General features: G+C 44.5%; 1 protein-coding gene across 1 annotated transcript in view; it reads left to right on the top strand.

Moving 5' to 3' along the window:
- The window catches only part of MYRFL (myelin regulatory factor like), a 106,891-nt gene that overhangs the window by 54,346 nt on the left and 28,818 nt on the right, over positions 1 to 23,727 (top strand). Inside the window, exons 8-13 of the mRNA XM_070409744.1 lie at positions 1,069 to 1,145; positions 2,289 to 2,399; positions 4,096 to 4,186; positions 11,070 to 11,270; positions 18,668 to 18,776; positions 19,804 to 19,913. Of these exons, the coding sequence (XP_070265845.1) occupies positions 1,069 to 1,145; positions 2,289 to 2,399; positions 4,096 to 4,186; positions 11,070 to 11,270; positions 18,668 to 18,776; positions 19,804 to 19,913 (699 nt within the window). The remainder of the gene's footprint in view (positions 1 to 1,068; positions 1,146 to 2,288; positions 2,400 to 4,095; positions 4,187 to 11,069; positions 11,271 to 18,667; positions 18,777 to 19,803; positions 19,914 to 23,727) is intronic.

Raw genomic sequence — 23,727 nt, 5'->3', positions numbered from 1 at the left:
CAGTTCCTCATGTTGTGGTGACCCCCAATTTCATTGTTACAAATTGAACATAATTAAAGCATAGTGATTAATCACAAAACAATATGTAATTATATATGTGTTTTCCGATGGTCTTAGGCGACCCCTGTGAAAGGGTCGTTCGACCCCCAAAGGGGTCGTGACCCACGGGTTAAGAACCGCTGTTCTAGAGAGAGAAAAAGGGAGAGGGAGAAAGAGAGAAACATCAATCAGTTGCCTCCCATATGTGCCCTGGTTTGGGATCAGGCAAAAACCTGGATATGTGCTCTGACCAGGAATCAAATCTGAGGCCCTTTGGCACATGGGAAGATGTTCTAATCACTGGGCAGCACTGGCCAGGGCTATCATTGTTTTTCTTATTAGAATTTAAGCTCTGCACTCAGCTGGTGTGTCTAAGTGGTTGAGTGTCGACCTATGAACCAGATCACTGTTCAATTCCTAGTCAGGGCACTCCCCGGATTGCAGGCTCCATTCCCAGTAAGGGGCATGCAGGAGGCAGCCAATCGATGATTCTCTTATCATTGATGTTTCTATCTCTCTTACTCTCTGAAATCAATAGAAACATTTTTTTTTTTTTAAAAAGAATGTAAGTTCTGCAAGGGCAAGGATTTCTGTTAATTTGGTCAAGTTTTCATTTCTAATGCTTTGAGCAATCCCTGGTGCATAGCAGGAGCTCACCAAGTATTTACAGAATGAATGAATGAATGAATGAGTGACTGACTGAATGAATGAATGAATGCATCCTTTGAGCTTTGTTGCTCCTGTGTCTTGGAACCGATGTTTCTACTAGCTCATTCTGTACTCACTGTTTACCTGAAATGTTCTGTGGTCTTGTCTTTTCACTGTGTAGTTTCACAGGTATTTGTTTCTTTCCTCACCAATAGCAAGCACACTACTTTAAGGTCAGGGCCATGTCTTGTATGTCTTTTCTTCCCAGTTCCTAAACTAACATCTTGGAAAACTTTGAAAGTACTTGAATATTATTTACCAATGAACATTTTTACTAATGAAGTAATTTTCTAAGTAATTAATTTACATTGTTCTACACAGATGGAAGCCACCAATCAAATAATTGCTATTGAACAGTCCCAAGCTGATAGGAGCAAAAAGATTTTCAATCCTGTTAGGTAAGAATTTCTTTTCTGAATTCCTCTGGGAATGTTTTGGGAAGAAGACCTATTGTTCAATTTATTTTGCTTATTTTAAGTAAATCCTACTGTAAAAACTAAATGATAATATGCTAATGTTTTGAACATATGCTATCAAAAACAAAGTAGGTAAAATGCATTGAAATAATTGCAAACAGTTCCTTATAAAAGCTCCATTTTTATATCATTATTATTTTTATAATCATTTGCTACTGACAACCTTGCTAACAAATTTGGTTCCTTGAGATAAATTATTGTTACATCTTTTAATTTTTAAATTTAAATTGGTATGATAGAATTAATTTCAAGGCTCTGGATCCATCCTGTGCTTACAATACATTTTTTTCTTATTTTTTAAAGATATGTTGATAGATTGCATAATGGGTTCCAAAATAGAAAGCATTCAGGATTGGGATTCTCCAAAACAATATGGCGGTCCAAAGAGTCCCCAATAGAATCACTTTGGAGCAAGATTTGCTTTTCAACTGACTTGGCTGGGATATAGTTGAGAACCCTCCGTGTTTTGACCCTGAGTTAACCCCATTGGGGAGGGAAGAAGATGGTCCCTTAGCTGGGGCTCAGCCTGATGCTCAAGCAGGAGCCTCCTGCACAAACACAGCTCTACACTTGCCTGGTGCACCTGGTCCTCCCTCGAGGCTATGTATGGTCTTCCTAAGGAGCAAGCAGCCTCCCACAGCCAGGCCTGGACAGGGCAAATACACAAAGGAGCTGTGATGGAATTCCAAATACACAAGGAACCTAGAGAAATTACTTCACTCATGAAGTGAGTGCTATAGATGCAGAGGCGTGAATAAAATATGTCTTTCTCCTCATCATGGAGGTAAAAGAACCCATATGTGGTCTAGGGAGCGCACTAGCGCACTCTGGGTTTGAGCTCCTGCCGAGTGAGCATTTCTATTCAAGAGTTATTACGTGGACTTCCCTGGCCCCCATTCTTGGCCATGCTATGGGTAGTTTATTAGAAATCAGTGACTAGAATAAATTGTCCTCCCCAATGTGACAGGAACCGGGGACCGAACATGAGATTCTCAGAATGGTTACATATGCTCAAGGACTCTATGTTCTTTTACAGTCTCTTGGTATTTCTGCTGTTTGTTTTAGAATTGACCTACTGGCCAACCAAGTCACCAAAGTAACGTTGGGCCGACTACACTTCAGTGAAACCACAGCAAATAACATGAGAAAAAAGGGGAAACCGAATCCTGAGCAGAGGTACCAGCATCACTGTGCTATCCTGGGTGGCCAGTACTTTAGGTGACCAGGCTGAGCCCTCCAGGGGCCCCTCTGCCCCTCGGGGCCCTATTAGCCTGAAAACTGGGCCTCCCTCAGCCATTTCCCTCCCTTCTCTGACTGTGTTTATAGCACCTCTCCCTTACTGTTAGCCATCTTTCTTTTTCCATCCTCACCCCCATAATGCCCGCTCTCCCACCCAGCCCTGCCCACACCTGCTGGTCTTGGTCCCCTCCAGATTCTCTGGGGTGACCATATATTCATGTCTCATTGTCATTTGAGGGCCGAGGACTGACTGCATTTCTCAAACCTGTGTGCTGGTCACTAATATGATGCTCTGAATCCTGAAGCTTTGCTGTATTCTTTTTTGATTAAGAAAATAAAATACATTTGCACTGGTAATTTAGACCTATAGTTTTCATAGTGTGGTCTCAGGACTATCAGAGACAGTATAACCTCAACACTTATTAGAAATGCAAGTTCTCAGGCCTCACCAAAGACCTACTGAATCAAAAACTCTGGGGGTGAGGCCCAACAATTTGTGTTTTAATAAGCCTTCCAGGGGACTCTGATGGATTCTCAAGTTTGAGAACCACTGGTCTTAGAATATAGGTCTTAGAGTTGGAAAAAATTGAATTTGAATATGTGATACTGCCATTGACTAGCTGGGTGACCTCGAGCACACAACCTCTTTGAGACTCATTTTCCTATTCTGTAAAATGAGGAAAATAACCATATTCTACCCCAAAAGGGTTGTTTGGGGATCTAAGTGAAAAAATGTAGATAAACTGCTTAGCCCATTCATGACACATTGAGCATTTGGTAGATGGTATATGGTAGCTAATAATAATAATAATAACAACAATAACAATTATTACTATTCCTGATTTACTTTAGATACAAAGGAGAACTCATTCTCTAAGGATTGGAGAATTTGTAGAGTGTTACAGAGGAAGTTAGTGAAGTTTTTTCATGCAGGTATTAAAGCAAATGCTTCTCTGATTGGGATAGTTTTCATTTTGACTTTCAAGAAATGGTCTGATCTTAAAAATGTCTCCTCAGTGGTACATATGAAGAAACAACTGAAATATCTGATGAAAATGGCCATTGGGAGCAATTGGAAGGGTGGGTCCAGGTCTTTGATTAAAGTCATGACTAGAGGGTGTGGAAGGTACAGGGTACACGGCCAAAAAGTAGCTTAGGATGGGAAGGGTCCGCTGTGGCTGAGCAGACCCTGTTGAGTCACCCTCCATTGAGGCCTAGGACATGTGGCTTGGGTGACTCTGGACAAAGAGACCTCTAACGTGACTTCCTGTTGTGCACGTGTTTGTGAGCAGTGCTTGCTGAGGGCCTGGGAATGCAGCCTGCGCCAGGTCAGCACACAGGCGCTGAGCCAGGCCCCCAGCGGATGTCTCCCCAGGGAAGGCTACAGGGCACACAGATACCTCAGACTGGGCAAATGGTGGGCCCAGAACAATAGCGAGTAAACTAAATGCTCTCTCATTTCACAGGAGAGGCAACTTAGAGCTGGGGAGTAAAATCTTTAAACATACAAACTTCAATGCATAAACCCGTCTAGGCAAATTCACTATTGACTAACTGTGGGGTGGTATTTGATTGCACAAATTATGACTCTCTTCCTTGATGTGTTGGCATTGGTCTGCTGTTTCTGAATTAGATACTTCATGTTGGTGGTTGGACTGTATGCTGCTAATCAGGACCAGTTCTACCTGTTGTCTGCCCACATCTCCGAAAGGATCATAGTAAGGGTAAGCTCAGTCCTTTGACTTCTCTGGATCTCATGTGCTTTTCTTGAGGATGGTAATAGCAGATGCTGTTATTTCAGTTTTTACACAGTGTTTCTCAACCAAGGGTCACTTGGCAATGTCCACAAACATTCTTGGTTATCACAGGTCAGGGGTGCTGGCATCTAATGTGAAAAGATCGGGAAGGCTGCTCAGCACTTTACAATGCACAGGACAACCCCACAACAAAGAGTTACCCTCCTAAAAGGCTGAGAAACCACACTGGGCTAAATTACCTAGACATGACCTCATTGTATACTGTTTTACATTTGTATCACATTCTTTATTTTATTAATCTTCATCCAAGGATTAAATTGATATAATTGATTAAGAGAGAGTAAGGGAGGGAGGGAAGGAGGGAGGGAGGAAGAGAGAGAGAGAGACAGAGAGAGAGAGAGAGAGAGAGAGAGAGATTGGGGTGGTTGCTTCCCACATGCACCCCAACCAGGGATTGAACCTGCAACCTGGCTATGTGCCCTGACCAGGAATCAAACCCGAATCCTTTTGGTGTATGGGACGATGCTCCAACCAACTGAGCCACACTGGCCAGGGCCATTTGTATGACAACATTTACACCCAGAGGAATGGAGGTAGAAGAGGATCAGAAACTTACACAGCTTATAAATGATGGAGCCCGTTAACAACCCAGTTCTCTCTGACCCCAAAGCCCACAGGGCACAGAAAGTGACAGGAAGGCATTTCATGCCCTGAAGTGATGGGGGACCACCCCAGGGGCAACTGGGCCCCTGCCTAGCACATAGGAATGGCTCAGTACGGTTTGCTGGATGACTGATTGGTCACAGCTGTGGACAGAGTCTTGGCAGCGAGGAGAACAGAAAGCTGTTGGCAGCTGCAGCTGCAGCTGTGAGGCCAGGCTGGCCACAGCTGAGGGTGCCAGAGCCATGAGGGAACAGGCAACCAGGGGCCTGGCAGCCCTGGGAGGGGGTGCTGTCATGTCTCTTTGAAGTGACACAGGGAAGACATGAGAATCCAATCAGGAAAACCATGGACACACCCACATAGGCGGTTGTTAGCCTTAGATCTGGGGATAAGTTCTTCCCATTTGGGTCATTGAGTCTTTCCTTGAGGTAATTCTGAAACAAAAGGCCCTCTGTGTAATCCTTTTAGTCAATTAAAAATAATAAGCCACCTTGTAGTAGAAATCCTTAAACTGAATATGAGTTTTAGTGGAGGTGGAGTAATGATGGGAATGAGGTAAAAACCTGATGTGTTCAGATGTCCCAGGGTGAGGGCTGGGCTGTGCACCCACCTGTGTGCACGCCCCAGGCTGCGTTTTGTGGGGCTTGATGGAACCTGTGTCAAGTGAGGCTCCTCCTGGGAAAGGCAGGTAAGGCCCTCCCCCTGCTCATGAGCCAAGGACAGAGGTTCCTGTCCTCCCTCAGCAGCCTTCAGGGTGGTTCTCCACACCTCACTGGATGTATCTGGGCTTGCGTTGCAGCAATAACAAATCTGATTTGAAATAAAGTCTGGAAACTAGGTTGTTCATTGTTTCTGATTCCTCATAGGAAGGAATAAATTAAGAGGTAGCAGAGATTAGATATCATGACAGTGCTGCTCTGAGCCTTATAGCTCATACTGAACCTGGCAGTCTGCTAGTCACTTGCATACTTTGAAAAATTTACCAGGTGTCGAGGCTCCTCCGTTTCCTGCTGGCAGCTCCTGTCAAGCTATCTTCTGGCTGCTGCCGAGACGAAACTCTTCTGTCCAACATCCTGTTACCCAAACCCTGCTAACTGGTGCCTCCTCATATCCAAAGCAATATGATAGTTTAACTGATAAGGATGACTCTGAGAAGTTAAAAACTTTTTGTAATTCACATTCTGTATGAATACTAAAAGACATTAAATATGTACTCAGTGTAGATTGGGTGTCATGTCATTCAATGAATTAAAAAAAAAATGATTGCACTAGCCTGGCCTGGGTTGCCCAATGGTTGAGCATTGACCTATGAACCAGGAGGTCATGGTTCCATTCCTGCTCAGGGCACAAAGGACATGCAGGAAGGGCATGCAGGAGGCTCAGTATCCATTAGGGGGTGTGCAGGAGGCAGCCGATCAATGATTCTCATCATTGATGTTTCTATCTCTCTCTCCATCTCCCTTCCTCTCTGAAATCAATAAAAATGTTTTTAAAAAATGATTGCACTAAATAATATGAACAAAATAGAAGAAAAGATACGATTGCACTCCAAATTGGATTGCTTTCTTCTAGTCACAATTTTTGGTTAAAGAGAACAACCTATTCTATAAGTGTACTGAGTAAAACAAGGGTTACCCCAACAAACATGAGAATAATAATGGTAATAACACAAAACCTCTCCCATCCCAAAATAGAAATATCTTATTGATATTTTTGTCCACTCTAACCCCATAATGCAGAAGTGAAAATGAATATAGACTTTTGGGTCTATTTGTGTAATGTTTATGCCAAACAAGAGAAAAACAATTTCAGAAATGGCTATATTTTCTGAATCAGTGAGTATTAGAAATGTCCACAGGACACACATCCTGCCACTGAGATTCTAGAAGGCTCCATACGGGTCTATGCATTATGAGTTGGGCAGAGAGCAGACTACAAAAAAGCCAAATGTGCCCTCTTAGGCTGTCACCTGGCTCTGTTAGTTTGAGCTCCAGGATGATGGAAGAAAAAATTGACAATTAAAGATGTTACAAGACCTGACCATGTTAAATGGAGAACTGGGAATCTCATTTAGCAAATTCAGATTCATTTGGAGGCCTAAGAATCATTCCTCCCAGTAGCAGAGATTCATGTAAGGGGGACTGTAAGAGGGTTGGAATAGATGAGAGAGGAGGGTTCAAGAAACCAAACTTGTCAGAATTCTCCTTGGAGAGAGAATGGTGAGATGGCACCCAAACTATACTCACTCAGTCATTGGTCTTCTGGGTTGTCAATCAAAACAGCTTTAGAAATAGATTATGACCCCATATTGTAAACTGACCAATTTAATGAAAATTAAGGTCTGCTGCAAAGAACAGCGTTATTTCCAGATGCCTGTTTTGGGAAATATGTTTAGTGGAATAACGAACATATTATTCATTCCCCAGTGGAGTTCCTTCAGATTCTCCTTGTAAATGACTAGGCTTTCCTTCAGTTCCACATTTCTTCTAAAACACATCATTCAGCCTGCTTCCCTGCTGTGTAGCTGGCTGGAGGGATGATTGCTTATGTCTGTCTTTCAAAGATGCGGCAGACACGTGGGTCCCCTCCCCACAGCTTTTGATTCAATAGGTTGGAGATGCCCAAGAATATGCATTTCTCTGCCCTGCCGGCCTGGGGACCACACTTGGAATAGCATGAGTAGAGAGCATTTTGAGACACATTTTCCACAGCCCTTTCAGAAGGTACCCATATTGCTTCCTGATGAGTTGCCTTCCTCAGCTCAAGCTCTCCTATTATGCTCCTCAGCTATGGCTTTAGAAGCCCAAACAATGGCAAAGCAGAGAAATTCCAACTTTCCATTCCAACCTTAAAGCAAGCCTCAAATTGCCATTAATTGCTGTTTCCTATTGCAAGCACCTGCAGGGGGCACCATTTACATAGTATTCTTTGTATGTGGATTTTCCCTCCCTTGCCCTCAATTATGCAACTCTGCAGGTCTGTCGCTGAGGACAGCAGATTAATCAATTACATGTTGGATAGTGGTTGCTATCCACAGAAGAGTGTGTTGAGGATAAATTTGAGACCGTTTATTCTTATTTTTGCAGTGTTTGTGTATACATGATTTCAATAAATGTTCACAACCCTGTGAGATAGCTAAAGAAGACATCATTGCCTGGCCAGAGTGGCTCAGTTGGTTGAGCATCGTCCATGTACCAAAGGGTCACTGGTTTCTTTCCTGGTCAGGGCATAAGCCTGAGTTGTAGGTTTGATCCCCATTCAGGGAGCATATGGAAGGCAACCAATCGATGTTTCTCTCCTTCTCTCCCTCTTTCTCAACCTTCTTCTCTCTCTGAGCATGTCCTTGGGTGAAGATTTAAAAAAATTCTTTAAAAGACACTATTATCTTCATTCTTCATAGGAGACACCTGGTGCAGACAGGTTAAGTGACTGCCCCAAGGTCACACAGCCAGTTTGTGTCATAACAGAATAAACGTTCAGTTCTTTCCTAAACATATGAGGCTGTGGGATAAATGACAGTATTTTAGAAACTTTAATTCATTTTGGTATTTGATACAACCATCTACTATTAAGCCACATATGAATAGAGCTTCATAATTACAGCACATTTTTCTATGATTCCATTATAGTTTGCTTTGACACATTAAGATTCTGGGTACCAGATAAGAAAAACAAGTTCAGAAACTTTATAATAACACTAGAGGCATGGTGCACAAAATTCATGCACAGGTAGGGTCCCTAGGCTCCCTCAGTGCCCTGCCTCTGCCAATGGTTGCCTGCCACATTCTGCGCCACCCCCCCTTCCCCCCCCCCCCCCCCCCCCCGATGGTTAGTGCACGTCATAGTGAGCGATCAAACTCCCCTTCTCCTGGTCAAACTCTAGAGGGGACACTTTGCATAATAGCCTTTTATATATATACTAGAAGTCCGTTGCACGAAGATTCTCGCAATAGGCCTTCCTTTCCCTGGCTGCTGGCACCGGTTTTCCTTCGGCACCTGGGACCCAGGTCTTTGGTCTGGCCGCAGCGGAGAAGCCAAGCCTCTTCAGTCTTCAATCTTCAGTCTTCGCTCCAGCCTGTGTATACAAATTAACCGCCATCTTTATTGGGTTAATTTGCATAGTTGCTCTGATTGGCTGGTGGGTGCAGCAGAGTGACACCAATTTGCATGTTTCTCTTTTATTAGTGTAGATATAGATTTCCATTAGGGATGAGGACTCCTCCTTAAGGTTCTATATTTAGAACATGTAAGTAAGGCTGATGTGACTCAGTGGTTGAGCATTGACACATGAACCAAGAGGTCACCAGTTGGTTCTCTTTGGCCCATCCCCAAATAATCTGAACATATTTTAGGGATTTTAGTCTTCATCCAATGAAAGCCAAGTGATATTGTTGTAATAGTTCCAAAAAATTAAACCTACTATATCTGCTGTTCCAGTAACAGTTACCAACATGATAATAATTATCCCAATGGTTATTAAGAAAACAAAAATCCATCACTGTCCTATTTTGTTTCCTTGAAGTGGCTGGCTCATTATGTTTTGAGTAGAGCAAAACACATCAACATTTTGTATGGGATACCTTTGGATTTAGTTGATTGCTTGCTCTAAAAGGATTTGAGTCAAAGCCAATTTGCCATTCACAGCCAAGGGGGCTCTAGGGATTTTGCAGAAAAGCTCTTTGTTCAAGTGAATTCACACAAAATAATCTCCAACATTGCTACTTTAAATTCTTTCATTGCTGTTGTCTATCAAGTGTCAATGGTTGAGTCTTCCCAGCAGCTCAGGGGTCAGACAGGGAAGAGGAAACAGGAAGTTGAAGACACCTAAACGTTCTTTACCTGAACCCAAACAAAGCACTACACCTTGTGGTTTCTTGTAATTATTTATTTTTAAATTGGTAACACGTGCATATGGTAAAAGCATTCAAATCATACTGAAAACAGATAGTGAACAGCAAATTCCCTCCACCCCAGTCTCCACGTCTCCCAGCCCCCATCCTTGAGGAAACCATTGTTTTTGGTTTCTCGGGTACTCTTCAGAGAAAATCTGCACACGCTCAGGTGTTGACTTCCAGTGTCTCCCGTAGACCCCCAGAAGGCACAAAGTGAAGACTTTGCATTTGTGCTGATGATCGGGGTCCCTACCATTTTGTCTGAATTTCTGAAAAACTGCCTCAAACACACTAAAGTCAGATTTAGAAGGATAGGTCATAATTTCAAAAGCAAATAAATTTTGTTGAGAAGATTTTGATGGATTCAGAGATCTCTACTTAAAGATGTTTGGAATATATTCAGTGGCTGCAGGGAACTGGGGGAAGGCAGTACAATGGGAAATTCTTCAACAAAGAATTTTATTTAAGAGTAAAATCTCCAGAACTTTGTCTAAAGTTTCACTTGGATTTTCTTTGAAGACCACATTCAACCAGGGCTACTACTTCTAGGCAACAGCATAAAAAGGCCAAGTTAAAGTCATTATTTAACAATCAAAGGAATTCTAATTCCAGCTCTGGAACTTGTTAGCTTTGGGGCCTTAGGCAATTTGTTTATGCTCTCAGAGTCCCAGTATCAATAAAATGAGGATAATGGTACATGTCTCATAGAATTGGGGTGCGGATTTACACAACAAATGGAGTTGTTATTCTTCCTTCGGTATTACTTGTGTTTAGGGAATAGTTGAGATGTATTAAATATATTTGTATTGTCATTAACTAGTCAATTGCATATGAAATCATAAATATGAAAGTGCTTTAAAACTATAAAAGAGCTAGCTAAATTCAAGGTATTTTTATTTATCTGAGATTTTTAATAACCTTGTAATATTTTTTGATGTCATGTTCTCGTTTTAAGATCATTATTATTATCCTTGAAAAGACAGTCTTTGTGAGTTTTTTTCTTCATCTTTCTCCCAGTACAATTGACACATCATCAATTCCAGATACATGCAATAGAGACTGGATGTTGCAAACCATGGCCAACTGAGCTCCTGCTCCTGGGGGGCAGAGCAGTTAGGGGGCCGCTGGCTCTCCTGGGGCCACAGCTATAGGGAGATGTCAAAATGTCCCATCCAACATATGAGTCTCAGATGACAGACTTAGACACATTGTTTTCCTTTGCTGTGAGGAATAAACTGATCGTCTATTCCTGCTACTGTGACTTTAATGGTAACAAATTTATGTATTTTTTCCAGGCCTCTAACCCTGGGCAATTTGAAAATGACAGTGATGCATTATGGCAGCGAGGACAAGTTCCAGAAGCTGTTGTCTGTCATGGTCGAGTGGGAATAAACACAGATGCACCGGACGAAGCCCTGGTTGTCTGTGGCAACATGAAAGTGATGGGGACAATTATGCATCCCTCTGACAGCCGGGCCAAGCAGAATATCCAGGAGGTGAGCGCGGGGCCAGCCTTGGACACCTCTGACACCTGAGTCAGGTGTGCCGGGTGCTCCTGGCCTCTGACACGCCCCGCAGGGGGCATCTCCACATGTCACCTGTGCTGTGCGGCTGCTTAACAAGGATGAGTGCTGCAGCTGGTAGGCATCCCTGATGGAATTGCCAAGCAGGCCTCCCCCAGGGAATGGCCTCACCTGACGGAGCAGAGGGTGATGACAGCATCGCGCTGGCTGCCCACGCGACGGGTCTCCGGGTGATCCTCCATAGGCCCTGGCCCTTCCTTCCACGCACTGTCAACTGCTGGAGATTGCCCCTTCCTTCCCACCTCCAGATCTCCACCCCCTGTGGCTCCTCCGAGCACTGTCTCAGGCCCGTTCCTGCCCATACGTCTCCTGGACCCTCCAGGTTCCTCCTCCCAGGGCCCGGGCACCGGCCCTGCTGGCCAGCCTGCCCCACTCCTCAGCTTTCTCCCAGGGGCAGCCAGGGAGCTCCTCCTGCTCAGCCCTCAGTGCCGGGTCTGGGTGAACTGGAAAGGGCAAGACTAAGACAGGGATGGGCAAGAGCCGGGTCAAGACTGCCTCCCTCTGTGGAGAGGCAGCCGCCTGTGGAAATCGGAAATCAGGTCTAGAAGTCAGGAGGCTGCTCCTCCACGTTGGGCTCACCCAGCCGCGTGACCCTGGCCAAACCCTTAGCCTCGCGGAAGCTCAGTGTCTTCATCTGCGAGATGCAAACGGTGCCTCTCTGCCTGGCCCCACCGAGTCCTTTATATCTTTTTCACCCATTGAGAGCAGTACTGAATCGTTTGGGGACAATCACAGCTGCTCTGCAGACCTAAGGGATTAGGATGAAGATGCCAGGATCCTCCTGATGCCAGACCTTTCACCGTTGAATTCTGTTTCCCATTCACTGCTTCCACCACCTCCCCACCTTCTCACGGACACTGCTTCTTCTGTATGCGTTTCTGAGGCCGTGGCAGGATGGTGTTTTTAAGTCTCCTATCTGTACTCTTTTTCAGTCACTAGGAGACTGTAATCTGTAAATCACTGGCCATCCTTCCAGACTGCATTCCTTTCCCGGTGCGAGTCTGCGCTGGGTCCTCTAGCCCAGCCAAGGAATGTCCAGGGGACGGCTGGAACCGCAGACTTTCATGCTGTTTGTGGAGCGGCGGCTCCTGTTAGGAGAGCCGTGACCTACTAGCCGGCTGGGAACTCCTAGGGCTAGAGAGTTCTCACAGACATTCTCAGATCCCAGTCCCCGATAGCGTGCCCTTGCCTTTTAGGGAGAGAAAACTGTCTGTGTTTCAGATCACGCCCACTCACGCTTGTCCTTGCAATTGGCTATCCAATTCCCCGTCAGGCCTTCTCTCAATGGAACTGGAAGGTGACAGCTGGGGAAAGTCCTCCACGCCCCTGCTGCTGCCACCAGGCCATCCCCAGAACTTTAGTTACCTGACGGCTTTAAAGGGCGCTCCTTGGTGTGAAGAACATTCGTGTCTTAAAATAGCAAACTTCCCTAGATCTTCTCAGGTTCCTTCTAGGAAGCCTTCTCCACAGAGTGAAATGCCGCCCCGGCCTTGGCTCCAAAGGGAAATTCCTGTTTCCCCTTCCTGCTCGCAGTGGCATGATGGGACACAGGGCTCAGCCCAGGCTCCGGGGAAGGCGAGAAATTCAGTCCTGATTCTGGCACCCACGGGCCCAGGAAATGCGGCCCAGAGATGTTCTATGCCTCTGTTTATTCTTCTGTGAACAAAAAAATGCTTATCTTTTTTTTTTTAAACATATTTTATTGATTTCAGAGAGGAAGCGAGAAGGAGAGAGAGAGATAGAAACATCAGTGATGAAAGGGAATCATTGATTCTCGGCTGCCTCCTGCACGCCCCACCCTGGGGATCGAGCCGTGACCTCCTGGTTCATGGGTCGATGCTCAACCACTGAGCCACGCCAGCAGGCAGGAAATGCTTATTTTCATTTTACCCATGGGCTTAAAAAAAATTTTTTTTTAAAGATGCAAATTAGCCAAAACCAGTTTGGCTCAGTGGATAGAGCGTCGGCCTGCAGACTGAAAGGTCCTAGGTTCGATTCCGGTCAAGGGCATGTACCTGGGTTGCGGGCACATCCCCAGTGGGAGATGTGCAGGAGGCAGCTGATCGATGTTTCTCTCTCATCGATGTTTCTAACTATCTATCTCTCTCCCTTCCTCTCTGTAAAAAATCAATAAAATATATTTAAAAAAAAAATAAAGATGCAAATTATATGTCATTTATTTATTAAATTATTTTGTAATGATGTATTTGTCCTTAATAGGTCTACCCACATTTACAAAATACAAGTTGCTGGAAATCTTGTCTGTTCTATTGGCTACTTATTACAGACAAGAGAGGGAGTGGTAATGTTGATGATGGTACTGACACATGCGTGGGCTTCATCTTCACCTCTCCCTGACTTTGTTTTTCCAAATGCGCTGGGAAGGGATCCTTGGTTGATCTGGTTGCATGCACACTGGGGGCATGCACCCTTCATTCTCTCAGGTTGCATGGCAACTGGATGAGCTGTGGCAAAACAGGTTACCGAACACTGTGACAGGGAAAATGAATATAGGCTGCTGCCTTGCCCTGGGCCACCTCGCTCAAGGCAGCGTAGGCTGCTGGCAGATATAAAGCACAGGAGCTCTCTGCAGAGTCCTGGTGGGGGAGATCTCTGGTGCTCACCTGGATGCGTATCCAAGACACAGAGAAGATAGAGCAGATGTGATTGAAACCCCTGACACTGGAGCACTGGGAAAATGAAGTTGGTCTAAGACAGTGGTTCTCAACCTTCCTAATGCTGTGACCCTTTAATACAGTTCTTCATGTTGTGGTGAACCCTCAAGCATAAAATTATTTTCGTTGCTACTTCATAACTGTAATTTTGCTACTGTTATGAATTGTAATGTAAATACCTGATATGCAGGATGTATTTTCATTGTTACAAATTGAACATAATTAAAGCATAGTGATTAATCACAAAAATATGTAATTATAATGTGTTTTCTGATGGTCTTAGGCGACTCCTGTGAAAGGGTCGTTCAACCCCCAAAGGGCTTGCGACCCACAGGTTGAGAACCGCTGGTCTAAGAGGAGCAGTTTAACTCAACTAGACCAGTGGTCGGCAAACTGCGGCTCGCAAGCCACATATGGCTCTTTGGCCCCTTGAGTGTGGCTCTTCCACAAAATACCACGTGCGGGCGCGCACCTACAGTGCGATTGAAACTTTGTGGCCCATGCGCAGAAGTGGGTATTGTGTGGAAGAGCCACACTCAAGGGGCCAAAGAGCCGCATGTGCTCGAGAGCCACAGTTTGCCGACCACTGACCTAGACAGTGTCATTGTGCTTGCTGATGTGATTACAGCCTGGACAAGGAAGTGAGGCTTGGAAACGAAACAAAATTAGGGTGGGAAGGGTATGCTGAAAATCAAAGGGGCATGAAGAACTTCAAAGTCAATGCAAAAAAAGAGGAAGTTGAAAGTTGGATACATCTGTCAAATTCTGCAGTGAAGGCTGGAAACAGGCAGGAAAAGACCCAAAAATAAAAGCCAGGAAAAAAAAACAATGAAGATTAAATGCTCAAAATGTTTCTCTCTCCACCGCACCAGCAGTTAAAGAGAACTGAGTGAAAGCTGGAGGAAGATAAACATGCATTCTCCCCTCAGGCCACAAGCAAATGCCCTGGTTCCTGGGCTCTGGGTGAGCCCTGTCTGATGCCACTGCTCGTCCTGGCTGGGGGCCAGGGCCAATGATGTGCAATGAGATCTTTTTCCCTGAACCCACTGGACTCCATTGGGCTGAGATGTCTTCTCCGTGGTGCAGTTCCTGACTTAACGACATAGAAACCTTGGGCATGAGGCAGCATGACAGTGATGGCCATTTGCATTCAAGGTCAAAACTTTCCAAAACTGCTTTGGGCAAGATCAACACTGTCATTCCGTTTCTACCTTCTTGCTCAACACACGTGATGAACAAGGCGTGGCGTTAAGTGTTGGTCTGTGTACAGTTCCTAGAGGAGGATTCCAACAGGGCACAGCCCTTGCCTCCAGGGTTCTCGCTCACCAGAAAACAGCTAGGCAACATGCAACCCAGGCAGTTTATATTTAGCTTTGGAAAGAAAGTCTATGAGCCAGAAACCAGAAGAGCATTTTCTTAGAGAAACATTGTTATGGGTCTTTAGATCCCCAAGCCAACCCTCAAAATTTTCTTTGGGCAAAAATCTGTCTGATACCTAATCGCTAAGTGTAGCAATATGTCTTTGGGAAAAATGCTTCCAAGGATCCAACTTAGACAGCAGGGGTCTTTTTCCCTTTACAGAGCCTGACCAGCCTGAGCGAAGGTGGTCTCCAGTGGGGACTCTTGCACAAACCCCAGGGATAATAAAAAGTAGGCAAAGCAAGCATGGGACTCCCAAGGGTGTGGGGCGTGGGGAACTGGGGAGGGCCTGGCTAGCACAAGGCCGGCCCAGGCTGGCTCCTGGTTGATCCCCATCTTCAATTCTGTTCGTGTCAGGGTTGCTCTGCCATCACACCACCTCTATTCTTTCATTCCTTCTTCTCTGCAATGAAGCTCTGTGTGCCGATTATATCAGACACTCTGCTAGGCGCTGGGCAGTTCCTGAAATGAACAAGACATTGGCCTTACCTTGAGGAACAGAACTTTTGTTAAAATTTGAACTTCAGATAAGAAACACTCGTTTAATTTCCAGTGGCTGGAATAGCACCTGGCACATAGTCACTACTCAATACTCGTTGAATGGATGAAGGAACTCCCAGTGACAGATGCATGAGATTGTGACTTCCTTCCCAGCATGGTTTGTAAGGCCCTCCCTGCTCTGACCTTGTCTTTATGGTCTAGTAATGTCAAACTCCGCCTCTATTGTGCAGACATCACTCGGGGGATTTGCTGCCTTGGAACTTGGCTCATGGTGTTCTTCCTCCCAGCACCCCTGTCTTAGTCACCCCCTTTTTGGTTCCCCCTTATCTACATTTTCCCACAACTAACTCCTATCTTAATTTATTAAACAAATATTAGTTGAGCACCTACTACCCAGAAACTGGTGATTTGGTGATGAACAGAAAACCATGGCCTCATCTGTCCTTACCCTCAGGAGTATAGCCTAGACCAGGGGTGGGCAAACTTTTTGACTCGAGGGCCACAATGGGTTCTTAAACTGGACTGGAGGGCTGGAACAAAAGCATGGATGGAGTGTTTGTGTGAACTAATATAAATTCAAAGTAAACATCATTACATAAAAGGGTACGGTCTTTTTTTTTTTTTTTTTAGTTTTATTCATTTCAAACGGGCCAGATCCGGCCCGCAGCTGTAGTTTGCCCACGGCTGGCCTAGAGAGAAGACAGAGAATAAGGGTGACATAACCAACTGTCTGGTGATAACTCGATTAATGTTACCAAGGGAAAGAACAGGTGCCATTAGCACATAAGCAGCGGACCCCTTCCTAGTGTTGGGGGTCAAAAACTGCTTCTCTGGTGAAGGGATGTATGCTGGGGGAGGAGGTTGGAAGGGGAGGAATTGCTATGGAGGCAGGGAAAATGCATGAGCAAAGGTCCTAAAGTGAAAGGAGCAGAACACGGCTGAGAACTGAAAGGAGCCCAGGTCTCTGTTGGGCTTCACCATCTGGAGGAAGCCCCCCTTAGCTCCCCTGAGAATTCTTAGATACTTACTTGGATCGGCCATGATTTCTCAATTCACAATTCCATCACCACCCTGCATGCCACATCTAAAATAAAAAAGCATAATATGCTAATTAGACCGGACATCCTTCTGGATGTCCTTCTTTCCAGACAAAACCAGAGCGGGTGGGGGCTGTGGCAGAGGCGGCAGAGGGCCCTGGTGGTGGTGGGCGGGGCCTGGGGCCAAGTCCCTTGCACGAATTTTGTGCATCAGGCCTCTAGTTGTAATGTAATCTGTATTGATGAGTCTGCCTTCCTGTGTAGACCACAAACTCTTAAAAATTTTTAAATTTTATTTTTAAATTACAGTTTACATTCAATATTATTTTGGTTTAGTTTCGGGTGAAAAGGCAATCAGTTTTGAAGTCCCAGCACTTAGTGTAGTGCATGGTGTGTTGAAGATGATTGGTAAATGTTAGTCAAATAAAACAATGAATGAACGCATTGAATCAAGTTTTTCGTAAGAACAGTTATTAAAACAACAGTGAGTTCAAAATTATACTCCCTGACAAATCCCTGAAGTAAAGCTTGTCCATTTAGCTAGTTAAGTGCCGAGCCACAGGCTTTCCCAATCAGCCCAACTAGGGAAGAGCCTTTAATGAGATGGGAGGCGCTTCCCTGCTCACCTGGCACAGTGGGTCCAGAGGAGCGGAGGGTCATGACAGGGTTTTCTTAAAACAGCAGCAGCAACAACAAAGCATTTTGGTTGCTCCAACACATGGTTGAATGTCAAGACAATATAATTTTAATTGTCAAGAGACCACTGGTTTCATAATCCAGTTATATTCTGAAAGAAAATTTAGGGCACCCACATAGGGCCGCCAACTTTTTACTTGTTGAACCAAGACAATAAAAAACAATCTTGTTATGCCGTCAATTCGTTAAATAAAAACCCTCAAAGGGGAATCCTTTGAGTTAAACACATTTAGCTTTAGGAAAAATGATCTCCATTGTCTTCATTTTGCTGGGACCCAGTGCAATTTTTTTGAGGAGTTTGCAGTGACTGTTGGGAATGCTTTTAACAACCTGCAAGAGCGGTGAGCTCAGAAAACACCGGCCCTGACAGGCAGGTCTGGGGAGGAGCCATCTCCATGAGGGAAGTCTGGGTCAGGAGGGTCCAGCTGGTGGGCAACCTGGATTTGCAATCTGCCCCCTGAAGAAAGTTTTTCCAGCAAAATGGTCAAAAGCAAACAATAGGGGATATATTCATACCTCAAAGTTTGTTACTTGAACTAAACATTGCATTTTCAATTTATAAATACAAGGTTGGCCTGTATTTGTTTGGCATTTATGCTGCATGTTCATTTGGAAACGGTACTTCTCAATCCTTTCATCAATTGTTTCTCTCCAAAGTGAGCAACCTCATTCTCAGGAAGAGGGCTTGCCTCTCAGAGGGAAGAAGGCAGGAGCAGTGAATGAGGGAGCTTTTGTCCTAGAATTTAGACATACTAGTAAAACTGGTTCAGTTTACAAATCAGTGAACAGAAGTCACTAACATGGAAGCTGAAACTTTGGCTTCTCTAAGGAGAAAAATATAAATTTCTCTTAAAATAATTTGAGCAACAGGATAAAACAATCAAATTTTCAACATGCCTAATCTCTCTTGGGTCACTCTGGGCATTGATTTGAACAGCAAATATCTAAGTGGGTGAAATCTGCTCTTCTTTAATTCAATTAGGTTGACACAAATGAACAGCTGAGAAGAATAGCCCAAATGAGGATTGTTGAATATGACTACAAACCTGAGTTTGCATCTGCAATGGGAATAAACACTGCCCATCAAACAGGTACACACACAAGCTCCCTTTTTAATTTTGTATTGTCTCCTATTAAAATTCTAATTCCAAATTATTTTTTAAATATATTTCTATTGATTTCAGAGAGATAGAAACTTCAATGATGTAAATCATTGATTGGCTGCCTCCTGCACGCCCCCTACTGGGGACCTAGCCCATAACTAGGACATGTGCCCTGACCAGGAATCAATCCGTGACCTCCTGGCTCATAGGTCGATACTCAACCACTTAGCCACACTGGCCAGGCTTAATTCCAAATTCTTTACCTGGAGGTTGTGTGCTATGGCATTCGAAAATATCCTGTTGGTCTAATTCTTCCTCTGTGAAACCCATAATCACTAGAACAGGAAAGCTTAAAGAAATTCCTGTTGTCTTTACTCAATACCCACCCCATTCCCGCACCCCAAGGTACTGGGGGAGTATTTTCAATATATTGTTTCTTTTCACTGGCATCCTCTTGCTCATGTGATGAGGGTTGAGGGGCAGATGGCAGCTCAAACTGTTTGAGGGCAATCCTGGGATGGAGAGAGAAAATGGCATAGTAGACAGGTCTAGGTTAGAGAAGGGCCAAAGTGGTGTTTATATTCCAATCCGGAATCCTAAAGAACGGATTAGGAGGCAAGTCCTTCTGCAGGAAAAGAAAACAAACTAACAAAACAAACAAACAACCCCCCCCAAAACAAAACAAAACAAAAACAAGATAATGTCCCACCCTTGCTTCTATGTGAATAAATTTTAAGGTATTTACTCACCCCTTCCAACATTTGGCCCCGAGTCTCAAGGAAAAGTAAAGAAAAGGCACTCCCACTTAATCCTATAGTGATGCATGGCTCAAAATTCCTTCTTTGCTTCAAATGCTTGTAGATCAAAGCAAAAGCTGAGAAGGGATAAGCATCTATTTGCCAAGACTTCCTCTGTGGCCTGTGGCTGTCGGTGTTCCTTTCTGATGTAGGCCTGGGAGGATTTTCTCCAGAAAGGTCTTTCCCTGACTCAACCTGTTGGAGTGTTTTGTGTCTAGGAATGATTGCCCAGGAGGTGCAAGAAGTTCTGCCCAGAGCCGTGAGAGAGGTTGGTGATGTCACCTGTGAAAACGGAGAGACGCTGGAGAACTTCCTCATGCTCGACAAGGTAAGCACAGAATAGATACCTGCCTCTAGAGCTATAACCAGGGGGAACCCCCTTCTGTGACATCACAGTGCGTGAAACATCCACTCAGGAAACAGGAGAGTAGGAAGAATTCTTCCCCCACCTGGGGAGTAAGTTGGTGTCAGTTATCCCACACCGGTCATAGGCACCCCAACCAAATCCCAGAGGCAAAAAGAAAAAGGAATATAACCTGCCCTGAGAAAATCCACTTAAAACAAGGCCTGAAATCACAAGAAATAGTGACACTTGGATTAGACTTTGTCTTGAGAAATGGGGCTAAAACTCACAAAAGTCACTTATCTCACATAGCATTGAAGTTATCATTAAAACAATGTGTTCCTCCTTCGAGTGGCGGGAGTGTTAAGTGTTGAATTTTTTTAGCACAGGTTTTCAACAAAATAGTATGTGCTTGACTTCCCCAGCACAGTCATAAAGTGGGTCATTTTTACAAAGATGTTCATGAGCCTCCTCATTTTCTCCAGGAGCCTGTCTTCACTCCCAGATATTCACAGCGTTGTCTTTGGAGGGAATGTGACCATGCTTGCGGATTCACTCCTCTTCCCTTGTTCAGGGGTCCAGGGCTGCCTTTCCCCTGGCTGATCACGTCTGTTAATTCTGTGCAATCCCGCATCTTTTGCGAACTTTGCCAGTTCACTCGGCTGCTGGTTAGCTTTATGTTGCATTGTTATATTTGATGCTGGGAGGGGAGACTGATTGACAGGGGGATTTTATATTCATTGGGAGAGATGTTTGAGCAAGACAATTTCAAAGTACATAAGAGTCAGTGGGGGATCTGACCAGATTCTGATTCAGCACAAATAGGGTGTGACCCGAGGTCCTTCTCACCAGCCTCCAGGTGATGGCACTTGCACCAGCCCTGCTGGTCAGCAGGCCGCATTGGAGTAGCAAGCTAGAAGGTGCATTTTCACGGTAGGCCCTTCCATAGTCTTCTGTCTGCAAGTTCTCAGACAGCAAATACTTAGATAATGGGATCTGGATGGCCTGCTCAGCCCTGGGCTGTGAGGGCTGAGTGGCAGAAGCCGGGTTCCTCCCTCCTGCTTCCCAGGATCATGTCTTCAATAAAATCAATTTTTTTTTTGTCTCTCTCAAACCTGGACTATCACTTCACTTGAGAGGTGTATCATGAGAAATTTATTTTTGTAAAGTACTGAAGTTTTCAAATAACTTACTTAAATCTTTTATATTTACTTAAGATATAAACTAGATCCACTGGTATTCATATAATAAAGTCACCTCACTCTTACATCTTCATAAGCTTCCTGGGCTGAGAGAAGAGAGTAGGCGCAGCTGCCAGTCTCAGGATGCAGCCTTGGGAGTGTGCCACCAGGCCGCCAAGGCGGGCTCTTGGGGTTACTGTCAGGTAGCAGCTATATCAGTCTGGCTGTGACCCTCCCCTACAACATGCAGGAAAGAGATTTCTGTGTTTTCAATGTAGGTAATGTCTGCCCGGGGCCTTATGACTCTCATTGTTCAGTAAAATGATTAGTTCTCCACCTGGCCCCATATCTTCCTATTCCCAGTTGAGTTGAATGGGGACAGTTGGGAATATTAGCAACAGGAGTTCCAAGGGCCATTCCTCACTTCCCCCAGGAGAGGCTACAACCCAAGTTCATTCCTAAGAAGGCAAGTGCAGACCCTGGGAAAGTAGGGGGAAGCATTCTTGTTCCAGACAGCCGGGCTCATTTGTCACCTGAAGAGCAAACCACGCCCAGGCAGAAACAAGCTGGGGACATGTGTCTCTGTCCTAAAGACTCATCAGCTGTATCTCAGCACCAAGACCTCCCCTGACCACCTTATCTGAAGTCTCCACCTCACTCGGGTTCACTTTGTGAGGCTCAGGGCCACTGTGAGGGTGTGTCATGTCCTTTTAGTAATTAGAAAAAGGTACTCCCTCTGGCTGCTGGTGGGTGTATGAGTGTTTACATTTTCTTAAAATTTTCTATATGCTGGATAATCTATGTATATAAAAGCCTAAGTGACCATTCGACCGTTTGACTGATAGCTATGATACACACTGACCACCAAGGGGGCAGATGCTCAATGCATAGGCATGGAAACATGGAACAGACTAATGAATCTCAGAGGGAGTGGGGGCAGGAGGAGGACAGAAAGAGATTAATCAAAGATTTTACACGCATACTAGAGGCCCTCAGCCTGGCCTTCGGGGATCAGGCCAAAACCAACAGTCCTACATCCCTCGAGGGGTCCCGGATTGCGAGAGGGTGCAGGCCAGGCCGAGGGACCCCACCAGTGAACGAATCCGTGCACCAGGCCTCTAGTTTTTATAATAAATGTTGGGAAAAGAAGTCATTGTTCAGACACTTAAAACTGCAATTTAAATATGGTGTCAGCAGGTGGTGGCGATGCTTTGTCAATCAGATAGGCCTGTGGACTAGGACCTGGAATTTCACAAAATAGCTGAATTTATGCTGAAGTTTTCAAAGAGAATATTTTCGAGTAATCTTTAAAGAAGTAAAGTCTTTAAGTATAATTCAGTTCCTTTCTGATCAATGCTAACTTCACTTGATCTGTGAAGCCGGACACCTAGGTCAGCGTCACTTCCTCCCAGTGAGTAGACATAGCTTGCTTGGACTTCACCTGCAAAGCACGTGGGCTACTGGACTCTGCCTCGGCTGTTCAGTGCACCACTGCACCTTCCAGCTACTCACACTGAGCAGAGAGCTAAAGAGTAAAGAAACTTTCTACAAGAGTGGTGTCTCTCAATGTGCAAACCCCCCTTCATTCTTCCCCCAGAGGATTTGTCTTTATTGTTGAAGCTAGAGCGAACATACCACAGTCCTCATTTTACTGCTCTTTTACTTTATTGTGTTCCCCAGCCCACCCCTTATCCTCATCTCCTCTTTCACTCAACCCTCCACAGCAATGGAGCCACTTTAATGGGCTTCATATATACCCTTAGATGTCTGGGCTTTCTGGAATATGATTCAAATGTCTTTGAATTATGAACTTCTGCTCATAGTCTGATGCATGGAATTCCTTGGCTTGTGTCTTTTCCTTCTCCTTCTCAAGTGTGGATCCCTTGACCACAACTATGCAGCTATGAGTGTTCTCTGGGTGGGAGGTTTTCTATGGAAAACATGCCATAGAGTTGGTCAGTTCTAACTCGTAACAGCAGCGCACGAGGCTTACTGTTTCTTTATATACTCAACACCTGACATTACCAGACTTTCTAAATTTTGCAATCTGATTGGGGTAAAGTGATATTGTACTTTTTAAATTTGCCTTTCTCTGACAAGTAATAAAGCTGTGCATTTCTTTCTTATATTAGCTACTGAGATTTCTCCTGTGAATTGTTGGGCCCAGTTTTATATTCGGTTGCCAGTCTTTCTCAGGATGAGACTATAACTTTCCACTTGAGTCCACTTTATTCCTTCCCAGGGCTCTCAAAAATAAAACTAATGGGCCAAAGCTGTAGCAATGCCTTAAGACAGGGACAATTATCTCCTATTTCAGTGCCTTGTTGGCTTCCTTCCTAGTGCTAATTACAACTTAAAACAATATTATTTACTTGTGGTTTACTTGTTGTTGGCCAGTTTTCCCCACTAGAAAATGTGCTCTCTGAGACCCTTTCTGCCTTATCTAATAGTTTTATCTAATAGTGCACCTAGAAAAATGGTCAGACACCATAGCTGCTTGATAAAGAACTATTGATTCTGTCCATTAATTGAATATTAAGTGACATGTGCCAGGTATTTAGTTGGCCCTGGGGAGTCACAAGACACAGTGACTGCCGTCAAAAGGAGCTCACACCTCA

Source organism: Myotis yumanensis, unplaced genomic scaffold, assembly GCF_028538775.1.
Source record: "Myotis yumanensis isolate MYYU_CA2020_CCGP unplaced genomic scaffold, mMyoYum1.0.hap1 SCAF_3, whole genome shotgun sequence".
NCBI classification, from domain to species: domain Eukaryota; kingdom Metazoa; phylum Chordata; class Mammalia; order Chiroptera; family Vespertilionidae; genus Myotis; species Myotis yumanensis.
This window is presented reverse-complemented; position numbering and strand designations above follow the sequence as displayed.